We start from the raw sequence: 14,689 nt of genomic DNA on the forward strand, positions 1-14,689 counted from the left end.
ATGAGCAAGGTATAAATAAATTTTTTTTCAAATGAAATTTTGTTTAAATTCAAGTGTTCCCATAAGGTATAACTTTTTCTCAGTATTTCCTCAGTTGCTATCATGAAGAACTGACCACAGTATAATAGTGTAATGGTTACTGATGCCTTTTATGCCAACTTTGAAAGTCTGGGGCAAGTAGCTCTTCCTTCAGTATCTTCTATTTCCATGAATATCATTGTGAAGCTGTAGCAGAGACAGAGCCAAATATGGAGAGATTTTCTTAAGGATAAATATTACATTATTTATTCAAGAGTCTTTTGCCTTGCACTCTGGGCTCATGTGATGGATAAGAAGCCAATAAAACGTGTGCTTCTGCTAAAAGGAGTGGTACTCAGGACGGGGCATCTAAACCATAATGGTCAGTGTAATCTGGGAATTAGCTACTGTGTCTCATGGTCTGGGTGTCAGTTTTGTAACAGCCAAAACTCATTTTAGATTTAAGATCAAAACAATAAAGGCAAGATCTTGAAAATAAAACATATCTCAATTCTCAAGGACAAGGCAAGCAAACTTTAGAACTAAGAAGCTACTTCAGTTATCCACAAAACTCTGTACTCAGTCATAAAAAAAAAGACTAAAAGGCAGAAGAAAATAAGGCTGGACACCTTATTTCAATTAATCCTTTTGGTACCCTTCCTCACTGATAAGGACCAAGAACTCCTGTTCATTGCTCAGAAATGTAACTGATTTCACTCAGTCACGAAGTAATTAGGGATTCATGGAAAAAGTAGGAAAAAATAATATTTTCTGTCATTACCTAAAGTTACTGTAAGAATGTATATCCCTCAGTGAATAATCAAATATAGAATACAATACTTACAGTGGGAACTCAAAAGTGTTTCATTTCTCAAGAAATTAAAAGCGGGGATGACGGCATGGCCCTTTCCAGTGACGCTCACAATTTCTTCCTCATTATCTAGGACTTGTAGTTTAATGAATACATCTGGTTTAGAGGTTTGTACCTGCACTGTAGCAATATGTGATGCTGTGACCTGAACTGAATACCTAAAGAGGAAGAAAAAAATTATAGCTTTATAACCAGCTATATCAGATCATTCTTTCTTAGGAAAGTACCTAAATGGGCTCACCGGGAAGTGAGCACTTAAAATTGAGTTTGTAGACAACTGTTTTTGTGCAATCTGGTGGGCTAAACTTCCTGTAGTGAAGTGCAGTGAATCCATGATCAAAGTAACCGCTGCTGCTGCTGCTGCAAAAAGGGGTGGTCTTGCCACGTCTTTCTTTTTTTCACTGTCTTATCAAATGTCCAGATAGACATTTTCCCCACTGATTTACTAGTATTTTTTGAAAAACATGGTTACTGAGATTAGGGAACTGTTTCAATTAAAAAGTAACTTGAGCAAAAGGAAAAAAATATTTGCTTTCAAAAGGGTAGAGTTATTCCATTTGATAGCAGCTGCTACTCTGGTTAACTTAAAAGACTGTGGAATTAAAAGACTGTAGAATTAGAGTCTTAGGACAAAATGTTAGAAATAGTTTTGTTGTGCCTTGTAACTTTATATATTATTTGCTTTGTTGTCCATAAATTCAAATTGTTAGACTAATCGCACCATGCAAGTAAAAAAACAACAACACAGAAAAACTCCATACCCCTGATCTCAGCCCATTTGGAGCCCAAAATATATAAATATTTTAAAATAAGATTTTTTAAAGATTGGCAACATCAGAGGACAGGAAAAGAAAAAACACTCATCAAGAAAGAGAGTTTACAGAATTTAAGTGCATTTGTTCTATTTTCATTACGTGCTTTTTTCATTTATATTGGAATTGTTTTCTTCTGTTGAATGGGCCTCTATTCTAAGAAAAATCCATTGATTGAAATATTGGTACAAATTGTTAGGGATCAAGGCAAAATGTTCTAGAATTAACCTTCAAAATATATATGTGTAATCAGCATGGGGCCCGTTTTAGTACACTGTGTAGTCCTTCGTGTGGAAACATTAGTGATTTAGTCAGAGTCAGTTCTGAACTCAAACTCAGCCAGCATAAACTGATTTTAATAAATTTTAATCAATTAAAAAAGGATTAATAAAAAGTAAATAATCACATTTTTATTAAATATGTTCTCCTAAAAGAACCACCATGCTAAAATAAAATATATATTTTCTGTCTGCCAACACTGCAAGGCAGAAATTGGTCTGTTTTATCAGGAAAGTATTCTTTCTGTAATGTTTAAAGCTTTATCAGAATAGCCGAAAAAATATATTAAACTTTATGTCTCCTCTCCACCTGCAAAATTCTGATTTTAATACATATTTAATCCCCAAAAGTACTATGGAATTTTAGTAAATGACATAGGGATAACATTTCAAGATCAAGCTTACAGAAATGCAAAATACTGTCATTATGATTTTAAAGTTAAGGTCTGTATACTTCATACCTGTTCTTCATTAAACAGTGGCAGTATTTAAGAAAATAACACTTTCAAAAATGAAATGTTAAATATGATATTGCACATTGACAGCCCATAAAATTCAGACATTTGCTTTAATACCTGCCCTTTCTAAGAAAGAGGAAAGACCATGCTCTTCTGTCAGGAATGGTCCATATAAAACACAGAATTTAATCATTCTTCTCTCAATATTTACCTGAACATTACATGCTTGTCATTGGGTATGTAATAATCTTTAATTTCTTTAGTAGAATAAGCATTATTTACAGCCTCACGAGACAGAAACGGGAGTGGACTACGAGAACTGATGAGACGGAGCCTCCATCTTCCAGCTGCAACAGGTAGGTTGCCAGTACGTGCTTCAGCCATAAATGTATATCCCTTCTGAAAGGAGAAAACAAGTCACTTTTACTTGGAAATAACACTACTCAGAATGCACTCTATGACTACATGCAACACACTTTTTGTCCATGTTGCACTTACTAATACAATAAGATGTCCTTCATAAGCAATAAGTTTATAGTTCTATTATAGTCTAACTTCTGAAGCATCTCTTGTTACTGGAATTCACATTTGGCAAAAAGTTACATAGCAAGTAAAATATAATCTCATCTAACTTCAAAACTGGCAAGTATTTTTAGGGGTAGGTGCAATTATACTCCTGAGGTCACTTTCTAACCAACTTATTTGATGATTCTAAGTTGTTTAATAAAGTCTAATTTAACAAATATTAATGAGTTCCTACTCTTTTTTTTTTAAGCATGTGCAGTACTCTAGTCTGAAAAGTCTTCTCATGACTAAAGTTCAATGAAACATATTTATTCAGTGTATTTTATTACTTTGTACATCACACAATTATGCAAATAGCTCTCATAATAAACACTTCTATACATATCTGGGCTCTGGGTTACCATTTTTTTTTCTTGTAAAATCATTAGCAATAGTATCAATAAAATTCTTTTCATTTGGTACAAAATATTTTTTCCCTCTTGCTACTTTACCAAAACTATATGTGGTGGTAGCAGTGATGATAGTAGCAGTAGTAGTAGTAGCAGCAGTAGATATAATGAAGAAAGAGTAAAACACTGCATAAGCAAAGAACTTTCACTCTAACCTCTGAGACAACCACATCAAGCCTCTACTCTACTATTGCTGGGAAACATCTGGCCTGTATCCCAGATGTAAGAAAGATATGTATTGTAAAATGTTGAGGTATTTGAAATCCGTGCAACAATTTTGAGATTATAGATACTTGTAACTCCAAAGGTGGCCACAGCTGAAGATAAGGAAACTAATTAATGTCCAAGACATTAGCAAAAGCTAGCAGTCCTCACACATATAAAAGCAAAATTAGATAAAATATAAACATGAAAATTACTGCATTCACTGATAAACTAGAGATTTAAAAATGTCCCTTCATGCTGAAGGCAGTGTGAAAGTATTGGTGTAATGATGTCATTGCAAGAATAGCATTAAATGTCAGGATATTAATTTTATGAAGATGTTGATTTAAGAAAAAATATTTCTAGCATCAGAAAAATCAAATAAAAATTTAATAAGAATTGCAACACACAATTAATAAACCTGATACAGATTAATCTATTTTTTATGAATCCTGAGAAGAGGAATACGGGAAACCAGAATATAATTTTAAAGGTTTCAAAAATTGATTTTATTTTGTATTTGGAAAAAAAAAGAAGGCAATATGAATTGACTACTTGAAAGACAGTGTCATGCAATGGCCAGTTGCAGTGTAACAGAGGAACTCGGAATTAAGTCCCTTCTTCAAATCCTCTAAGATAGCCCTCCCAACTTGCTATTTCAAACATTAAATATGTTCCACTCCAGAAGTAGTCCAGATGAAAATTCTTTGAAAGCTTTTCTCTCTCAGCAGTCTTCTGCTAAATTACAGCTAAAAGAAATCAATATTTACCAGAAAAAAAGCTTTGTTAAAAATTTCTTATAATAAATAGGGCTGTGATTTCAGGACTATCCAGTAATGCAGGGTTGTGACTTCAGGACTACTGAATATTTAGAATGCAAGTAAAAGAAATAATTCACAATTTCAATTAGTGCAATTGTAACTGTAAGGCACTTTACAGCCTTTAATCACTACAAAGTAATAGCAACTATTCAAAGCTATGATTCAGGAGAACTCACTTATTTAAATATCTAGTTAAGCATATAGTTAAAGTCCCACTGTTCTTAACAAATATACTTGGAATCTGAGAGGGATTTAGCCAGATATTCAAGTGCTTTCTGACAGCATGGTGTGCAACTTTCTGTTGTATACCTGTTTATAAAGATAAGTTTCTACAATCTTAAAGCGTGTTATAAATATGCAGAAAGACGATTAAAAAATTGTATGAGTGGGCAATTTCTGAATACTATAAGCAATTAGAAAGCACAGTAACTGCATTTTGAGGCTGGTAGGAACACTGAGTAATCATCAGTCACTACTGAGAAATAAGCAAATAGACCAAGACAACCCCAACAGATTTGTCTTTCTTAAAAAACTGTGAGAGGTTTCATTACCTACTTAGGTATCTTGTTACAGTTTACTGTGTCTAGAATCAGAAAGGGTTGTTTTCTAATATCCCACCTAAACTAACTTTTTTTGGTAAAGTAGGATGATTTGTTATGTTCTCCTATGTCAAGACAAATAACTGATCAGTGTCCTTGCTCAAATAGACTTCTATTTTCTAGACTAAATACATTGTTAGTGATGATTCCTTCACCTCTTTGTTGGTCAGCAGAAGTTTGAGGAATGTTTATCTCTATACTTTGCTACAACCTGTTCAAAAGATGGTGAATAATAGTGAGTAGAATTAAAAAACCCCAAACAACTGTATCCAGCAGTAGAAACAATTACAATGGAAGAAGAAAATTTATTGACAAAAAAAAAAATCCAAATAATGCAAAGTAAGTAGCCAGTTTCTCTCTAGACTGTAAGGTCTGCAGAAAGAAGACAGATATTGCTAGTGTGCAGATTTTATCCTTATTGTCAGTCATTTTGAAATAACTTTAATGTGTTCCAGGAGTGTCTCTGCAGCAAAATAACAGTATGTGTTGATAGGAATTCTTTTTAGCTCTGTTGGAAATTACTGATTCATAGTTTTGAAGAAGAACAACTAACTGGTAGGTTTATTAAAAAAAAAAAAAAAAAAAGAAAAAGAAAAAAGAGGGACTTTTTCTGTTATAATATTGGCATTTCGGAATTCAGGCATACTGTGTAATTTGTTGCTCGATGTACTACACTATTGAATATTTTTTATAAAATATAGTTAAAAAGAAAGGTAACAGATTGTCCTGGTTCAGCTAGGATAGGTTTAAGTTTCCCCAGCATTGTCCTGGTTCAGCTAGGATAGGTTTAAGTTTCCCCAGCAGGTGGAAGGGATCTCCAGCCAGGTTATTCAATACCATGCTGAAGTCAGGTCCAGCGCGGCAGCGCGGGAAGCTTTTTCTTTTATGGCTTTGGTCCAGGGAAGAACACGTGGCGGGCTGGGCGTGTTCACTGCAGTATTTCTCTGTATATCTTTTGTCTTGTTTATTGTTACTACTGTTTATTGTTGTTATTATTGTTATTGTTGTTGTTCAGATTGTTATTTATTACACTGTTGTATTAAATTTCTCCTTATTTCAACCCCGGGGTTCATGCCTCACTTCCAGCCCGTCTGGCCTGAGGGTGGGGGAGGGACAACAGCAACATGGTCTCCGGTCCTGGCAAGGCCTAAATCATCACACAGATGTCTTGTCAATGTCTTGTCAAAACATCAATAAAGCTTTCAATAGCTTTTGCAGTTCCACTGAAACATTAACAAGCCATTTACAAATAGGAAGAAAATGAGCTAAATTTTACAGTATAAGGTTGTATTCTTACTGACAAACTAAGTAGCAGTAATTAAGAAATGCATGAAGAACAAGCAGAAAAATACAGGATACATGCACAATTCTGTTTTAATACTCTTAAACCAAAATAACTTTTTACTGATATTAACCACATTTAATGTTATAAAATATTAAGTCATGAGTTTAGAGAATAATAACAAAAACGTCTCCTTCAAGTGGGGACTTCTGCAATTAGGAAGGACAGGAAAATCAAAAAGTGCCATTTTCATTAATGACAGAATCACTGAGGCTATCATGCTGTACCCATGAAAAGAAATTATCATAGAATCATTATGGAATATACCAGGTGGGATAGTGCATAGAGAAACAAGAATTTCCAACATTAAACCCACTGTATTTGTCCTGGTTCAGCCAGGATAGAGTAAAGTTTTCCCCAGCAGAGAGAGAGGGGGAAGGCATCTCCAGCCGGGTTATTCATACCATGCTGACGTCAGGTCCAGGGGTGTAGCCTTTTTACTTTCGCTTCTGGTGTTGGTTTTTGCCATACACGCAGCGGGTTTGCTCCTTGATCATTTAGCGGTATTTCTCTGTATATCTTTTGTCTTGTTCACTGTTATTGCTGTTTATTGTTGTTACCATTGATACTGTTGTTATTCAGATTGTTCTATCACTCTGTTGTATTAAATTTCTTGTTATTTTAGCCGGGGTCTGTGTTTAACTTCCAACCAGACCTGCGTGGGTGGGGGAGGGGCAACAGCCACGTGCTCTCTCATCCCGGCAAGGATTAAACCTTGCACAGTATTACACAAAGTGTTGGTAAAATCAGATTTGGAATACTGTGTACAGTTTTGGACATCTTTATTCAATAAAGATGTTAAATGGAAGGAGGTCTGAGAAAGAATTAGTAAAATCAGGGAAATGGAAAACCTGTGTTACAAGGCAGAACTAGACAGCTGTATCCTGCTAAGCAGGAGATGTTGAGATGAGATCTGAAATGAATCTGAAGTTGTGATTGTTTTTTCCAACACCCTCCACTTCCCTGAAAAGCACTAGGTACTGTTCACCACTGAGATTTCTTTTTGCATCCTGCCACTTGCCACTGTTGGATTCTAAACTTAATTTTCCTGCCTGGTGGAATCCACACCCCATCTCTGGGGATCCCAAATTAGTTTTAAGAGCTTGAAGAGCTTGTATGCAACCCTCCTTTTTAAAGCATATTCTTCAAGCAGTCGCAGTCCTTATCTGTCACATTCAGCTAATATTCACTATATACACTAAATAAGGCAAGTTTGTTCCAGTGAAAGAAAAAAAAAGTCTGATGAAATTGGAAATTACAAAAGAAAGACAAGCAAATTACTCCTACAATTGTTACGGAGGCTCTCAAATAAACAAGCAACCACCAAAAAATTAAAATTTATTATTAACACAATTAACTAGCCCTCCACAAATTACAGGTTTGAATGTCTGTGAGAGGAGAACAGAACAACTTCCCAGGGTTTAATGACAAACAAAAATATTCTGACACTCACCTAACAGGTGAGGGCTCTCAACCTCGAGGACTGGCTCAGGGCAGCGTCCTGACCCAAGTCACCTCAAGGAGTTTCCTTGGGCAGCGTCCTGACCCAAGGGGAGAGTCCCTGACCTCAGCTGCTGCTCCAGGTGACAAGCTCCAAATGGCTCCCCCAGGGGACTCCATTTATTCCCGAGCCAAATCTGACCTGTAGTCAATAGCCAAAGGCCCCAACTACCATGAAGCCCCAAGATCAAAGGTAATCTGGAGCTGCTACGCTTCAGCTGTCAAGAAGCTCAGCTTTCATTGGGTGGGTGCACCTGCCACAACAATGTTAGACCATAACTGACATCAATTCCTTATTATTGACAGAGAGACTGAGAAGGCGAAATGACGAAAGTGTCTTCGCTAAAAGGTCAACTGTCAACACGTGGCTAGCATAGCTAATATTAGGGGTAATATTAAAGAGGTAAGAGGCAGGCTAGAATAGGAAGAGAAGTAGTAAATGATTACATAGATAAATTAAGGGCTCGTATTAGTTAAGTCTGATGAACTGAACCCTCTGAAGGATAAATAGATAACACATTAAAACAATCACAAAACTTTAAAATCATATTTGATAACTGATGAAGACCTATACAACTGCAATGCTGTGGTTTTTTTAGATGGACAAAAGCGTCTAGAAAATTATCAGTCAGCATAACTCCAATGGCTGAAAACATCATGAAATAACTAATAAAACGAACACCTTGCAATGCCCTCAACATAGCAAAAAGACTGCAAAAAACAAGTTGTATCAAACCAATCAAGCTTCCTTCCACAGGGAAGCACACTACGGGAATGAAGGAGATGCCTGACACTGACTCTCTGATCATTCTTTTAAGTCTCAGGAAATGCTGTCAGAATGAAGAAACTAGGGTGTCTGTTGGACAATCACATCCAGAAAGCACATATTCATGGCTCCTTTTGGAAAAGCAGGATGTGTCAGTAAGATCTCAAAGACTAACCTGAACCTGAATCCATTCTATATTTTTATTAGTAATGTGGATGGTGGAATGGAGAAGGTATATGTTTAATTATCTGATACCACAAGGCTAAGAAGGATTGTATCTTTAGAGGAAGAGAAAAAAGGAATTAAAGGTTATTTTAAACTAGGGGAATGGTCTGAAAAAAAATAACACTAAAATTGGTAGTGAAAAACACTATATTTTGACAAGAATAATAAAATATAAGATTAAATTCTTCAGGAAAGCATCTAGGGTTACAAAAGTATATGAGTCAACAATGATGTTGCAAAATAGGGCAGGCATCACAGCTGGATATACAAGCAGAAGCATAGCCCACAATACCTGTAAACTAATTGGTTTTTACTCATCATTTGTATGGCCACAAGTTAATCCTTGGTGTAAAGTTTACTGTTCTTGGTGTTGTGCATGATAAACAAGAAAAAACTAACAGCAATTGGAAAGAGTCCAGAGGAAAGAGCAATCAAAAGTGTAGAACATGTAACTTACAAGGAAAGACTGAGCAAACTGCTGTCTTTAGTCTAAAGATGAAAAGGCAGGAGGAGAGGAAGCTGTGATAATTATGTAACAATATAGTTATTTTTCAGAAGCAATTTACATTAATGGTTCTGAAATAATATACAGGCTTTGAGGGGGAGCATATCTCAAACAGTATTGGTCATCAATGCTGCAATTATCATCAGCATGTGAAGATGCATGTTAATTATTGTAAGCATGACTTATAAAAGGCTATTCAAACCCTATTCTTAGTTTGACCTCTGAATCTTGAAGGTTGTTCTGTCAGATGCCACTGAGTAGCACAGCACAAGGAAGTTGGATGACATTCCTCCATTTAGAGATAGTAAAAAAATATCAAAGAAAATTAAGTCTAGGCCTTCACTGTTAAAGATTTAGCACAAAAGCAGATCAGTGTTAGACTCTGTTCAAACTTGCTAATAAGTAAGTGTGCACTTCTAAGCAGAACATTATGACATAGATGAAAAATTCCACAGAATATAGGCAATTGTTATTTTAAAAAATGATACTTTTCACAACCACTCTTTGCATTTACCTTATTTTTGGCATAAACACGAGGTGCGACTTTGAAAAGGACATACGGCATTTCCTCCAGTGTGTCATTATTAACAACATGAAGTCTACAGGAAGGGATAGTGGTATATGCCTTTGGCACTATAAGCATGTCTTCTGGAACAAGAAATATTTCTCTAAGAAAAAAAAATCAAATTATATTAAAATTACTTTTACAAATAAAATTATTTGTGTAACATGAAGTGAAAGTATACATTAGAATTTCAGGAAAGTAGACTTCCATAAAATTACATTTTTGAAGCAGGCTAATAAAAAAACAGTGTATCAATACTACTTCCCCCATAAGAGTTATGTATGAAACTCACCTGAAAACCACAAACCACACATTTGCTGGCTGATCAGCATACATTACATCATAGTCAGCGAAAGAGATCTTACACTGTTCATCTTCATAGCAAGGAAACTTTTCAATTGACTTACAGTTTCTTTTAAACATTTCTCTGGAAAGCAGAAAACAAGATAAATATTTAAATCTAATCAGGAGGGCATATATATCTTGACTTTAACATGCTAATCATGAAGAACACTGCTTCATGTGTGCATGAGTGTAAAATGATTATATAAAATGTGTTACTAATGTTTCTCTTGCAGCTGATCCTTCTCAAAAAATAATAAAAGAGGTAGGGACCAGCTCTTTTAGAGCTAATGGCCTGTAAAGGCCAATACTTGCATAAAAATATTTGTATCAGTCAGTCTATCCATAAGTACAGCTGCTTCTAATAGCCAAAAACATTATGGTTTCTACAAAACTTTACTTTTTGGTGGTTTTTTTTTTGTTGTTTTTGGTTTTGTTTTTGAAATAAATATCAGCATAACTTCCATTTCTTGATATTAAACTGTCATCTTGAAGATGTGGCATCATTAGGAAATTAAACCCCCCTTTATTTCCTCTTAAAACTTTTTGTAACAAGAAAGGAATAAAAGCAAAACCAAATAAATTCAAAGACATTGGATTAAAGACATTCCTTTCACACAGGAAGAAACCTAAGAATGTAAATTCAGGAGTTATTTGTAAGACTCTCAGGTATTATGAAGTTCTACAAAATTAGAGCTAACCTCACTGGCATCTAACTGGCACCGTGAATTTTTATTTATCATATGCATACCAAAAATTAATGTTCCTCTGGATGAAGCATTGTGAAGACCAGCATACAAAATTTACTGTTATGTGAAGAGATAGGCAGGGTGAAGGGCCGAATAAAGATAACAAACCTTCCTCCATCTTTTGACTCCATCCAGTGATTTTCTCTGAAGATTATGAGAAAAAATATGCCTACATAGAAGTGAAGGAAAGGATATCCTTCTCCTTGCCACTCCCTCTGTCTTAAATTATTCTTTTACTACCTGCTTTCTGCAGTAAGTAAACAATATCTCTTTTTTGGTGATCTTTTAATTGCTCTAATTCAAAGTCTGTTTTATATGGTTTATGTAAACCTGTCTTCTATGTCAAAGTGTTCAATTAATGTCTTTTCTATTAATGTGTTCAAGTTGTTCAACTGCAGAAGTTTTATCCACAAAATATGGGCAATGCTACTTTGATGTTCTGTTATTCCTAGACAGTAATTGAAATTACAGAAACAATCTCCACATTCATTTTTTTAGCAATGATAATAGCTGACCTTGACTCACCTTAATTAAGGTGAGTCACAGAGCAGATCATCATAGAACATCACAGAACAGTTTTAAATCTTAATCCATGAAGCTTTGCAAATATTCCTTCCACTACTGATAATAAGCACACACAGAGACAGAAAAAGTCCCTCAAAACCCTCAAATTTTTAATTAATTGAAAATTATAGGAGGTACAAACACAGATGAATTTACATGGGATGTATAATGAGAAACAGGTGGCAACCTAGAAGAAACTAAGGGGCTTTAGGGCATTTTAAACTGGTGTTTGTGTTGTAAGATAGTACTGCTTCTAGCCTCCAGTAAGTCTGGGGTTAGAGAATAGGAAGATTTTTACCCTAATAATGAATTTTCCCAAATTCCCGCATGTTACTTTACTGGACATGGTGTTAGCATGTTATATTAAATGCTAGTCTGTCAGGTGCTAAAAAAACCCAAACAAACAACAAAATCACATTAGCATGATTTTAACATTCATATGTATCTCCTGAGACAATGTCTAAGAATCAGGCCTATAAATTCTAAAAGTCTGAAGGTAGACTAAAACCTGCATTTGATCTTTGCTGATTTAGAAATGCTGCAAATCTAAAACTGAAGTCTCACATTTGTAACAAGGCTGTGGTTTCAAAGCAGGTTCTCTGATCTCATCACCATACAAAGGTTTTGTAAGATATAGTTATCCTGACTAGACACACTAAAAAGTGACATAAAATTATACCCCGTATGAGTGATCTCCAAATTGCTGGTTATAAGGAGTGAGGATTTATACCCATAGTCGGTAATTATTGCCAGTTCTCATTACTCACCCTTGGCAGAACTGATCTACTGCTAGATCAGTTGTGTGAACAACTGCAGAGAGATTTTTAAATGACTTCACAAAAGTATGTGAATCCCAGAGAGAGTTATGCTTGCAAATGACTTAAGGAACACTTGATATTAGAGTAGCTATTTTGCAACAGCTGTAATTAAATAACTGGTAAACTATCTACCTAGAACTACATCTAGCTTCCCTCAAGAAAATGCTACAAACAAATAATCTGATAATATAAACTGTGGTACAATTAAACAGTATAGTTATGCCCTTTCTAAAGTCAACCAGGATTCCTTAACAGATAGCATGAATCAAAATGCTTCTTTAAATCAACTGGTTAGCTGTTTAATTAAGGAATCAGTATCAGATTTATAATTATGAAACGTCCTACAGGATATTAAAAAATGAAATACAGGAGAAAGGTCATATTCTTGCTTAAACTGTAGGAAAAAATCTGTAACACACATACCTAAAGATTAGACTTGCTACAGTTTTACTCATGTAGAGAGCACAGAGTAAAGCATCGCATATCTTCACTAAAAACATCTCAACCCTTCCAACAAAGTTTTGTAAGTTTAAAAAAAGTTTTGTAATCTTAAAACTAGTAATGCTCGTACCATATTTAATTTGTGAACCAGCAATTTATGGCAATTCTATGGCTACAATAAAATAGTTTAATTTAGTAGATGATTACCTTAACAGCATTACAGCATACTGCTCAAAATTTAACTCAATTGCAGTCCACAATTTTTGTAAGGTTTCTTTGACATTAGCACATTCTTTAGTACCTGGAAATAATTAAATAAGTTAGAAAATGTATATAACATCTAGTTTTGTATTGTTCTAAATATACACCTGCCAAATACTTGTGAAAAATGCCACTCTCACAAGTAAATGGTCTTATGAATCATTCGTTTTTATTTGGAATTTTACAGAATCTCAGCGAGCTGAAAACTAATTTCTCCGTTGACAGAGAAAATTTCCTTCATCATCACCTTGTACTTTTCAGCCCTCCTCCAACTGCAAAAATGATGTGATCAATATTTTCTCTGATTTACAGTTTTTTGCTGTAACATGTTGTAGTGATAGAAGGTGATGTCAGTCCTCAGAAAATTATTAGCTCCCAGCAGCGTTTCTTTGCAGATATTATGAAGGGTTAGGTATGTACTTAGGCAATCTGTGTAGCTAAAAAGAAAATAATCAGGCAACTCCAGTGGATAAATCATCCCAGCCACGTTTGTTACCTTTCAGATGACAGGATGTGTTACCATTTCCAGGTGTCTACACAGAATCCACAGTATCCACAGCATCCAGCTGAAGACTAGGCAACTAGTTTAGACCTGCTGTCTAACTTTTCAAGACTAAAGTTAGGTGAAATCCTTCTTTATGGCATGAGCAATTAGTGACTGAAAAGGAAGGGGAAAACTAAAAAAAAAAAAAAAGGAGGGGGGAGTAATAACACTTTACTGTAATGACAAGTAGAAGAGTAAAAATTATAGATAATGGGAGAAAGGAGGGGAAGAATAGTATGACTGAGGAAAAAACCAAACAAACAACACAGTAAAGCACTGTAAAGAAAATTCCAGAATTAAAGGTAATTAATTAACCGGAAGATGTTAAGACAGACATTATAGAAAATAGAACAGAGTTGGGATACTCACATAGTGTTTAAATGACAAAAATCTATAAACTTCAAAAGAAAAGCTTCTGGGCTCTGGGATTTGTAGGAATTAAAAATACTAGTGAAAGTTTATGGAAATTCCTAATTTACATGGCACTTCATAAAACAAATAGAAGGGCACCAGAAAAAAAAAAAAAAAGCACAGCTCTGAGCTAAATCTACATTAATGGAAATTCTGGTTTAATATCTACGAAAATCTAGGGGAGGTGTCTTTCCTCTACTTTTTAGTATCATATGTGCTGAGTAATTAGTTTGAGCACTATTCTTAGTTTTATAAGATATCAGAGATTTAACTATAATATTCTATTGCATATCAGTTAATTCAGTAGATATTAATTAGTAACAAAATTTTTACAGTAAATATTTGATTAAGTAAGAAGTATGAATTATTTTTTTAAAAGACACACCTGGTTTTCTGCTGTTCAGAACTTTCCTAACATAGGTCCCCCTCCAGATGGCTTGAAGTTTAAGAGCTGCTGCTTCTTCTTCAGAAGTGGGAGTTCGGTTCTGCCAACTAATAAGGGAATTCTTTTCACAGGTCTCTGAAAGAAGAGCAGGAGAATGAGTAACATCAATAAAACAGGAAGTCCTGTAGCTGCTTGCAATGAAGTTAAAAAAACCACCACAAAAACCCCAAACACAA

At 34.8% G+C, this 14,689-nt stretch overlaps 1 protein-coding gene across 1 annotated transcript in view; it reads right to left on the reverse strand.

The window, feature by feature from the left end:
• Positions 1-14,689, reverse strand: part of ADGB (androglobin) — a 122,377-nt gene that overhangs the window by 25,950 nt on the left and 81,738 nt on the right. Inside the window, exons 24-29 of the mRNA XM_026844559.1 lie at positions 14,454-14,588; positions 13,060-13,153; positions 10,231-10,365; positions 9,888-10,041; positions 2,649-2,836; positions 863-1,047 (exon numbers count right to left, since the gene is read on the reverse strand). Of these exons, the coding sequence (XP_026700360.1) occupies positions 863-1,047; positions 2,649-2,836; positions 9,888-10,041; positions 10,231-10,365; positions 13,060-13,153; positions 14,454-14,588 (891 nt within the window). The remainder of the gene's footprint in view (positions 1-862; positions 1,048-2,648; positions 2,837-9,887; positions 10,042-10,230; positions 10,366-13,059; positions 13,154-14,453; positions 14,589-14,689) is intronic.

This window comes from Athene cunicularia (assembly GCF_003259725.1).
Source record: "Athene cunicularia isolate RWA chromosome 3 unlocalized genomic scaffold, athCun1 chr3_part1, whole genome shotgun sequence".
NCBI lineage: Eukaryota > Metazoa > Chordata > Aves > Strigiformes > Strigidae > Athene > Athene cunicularia.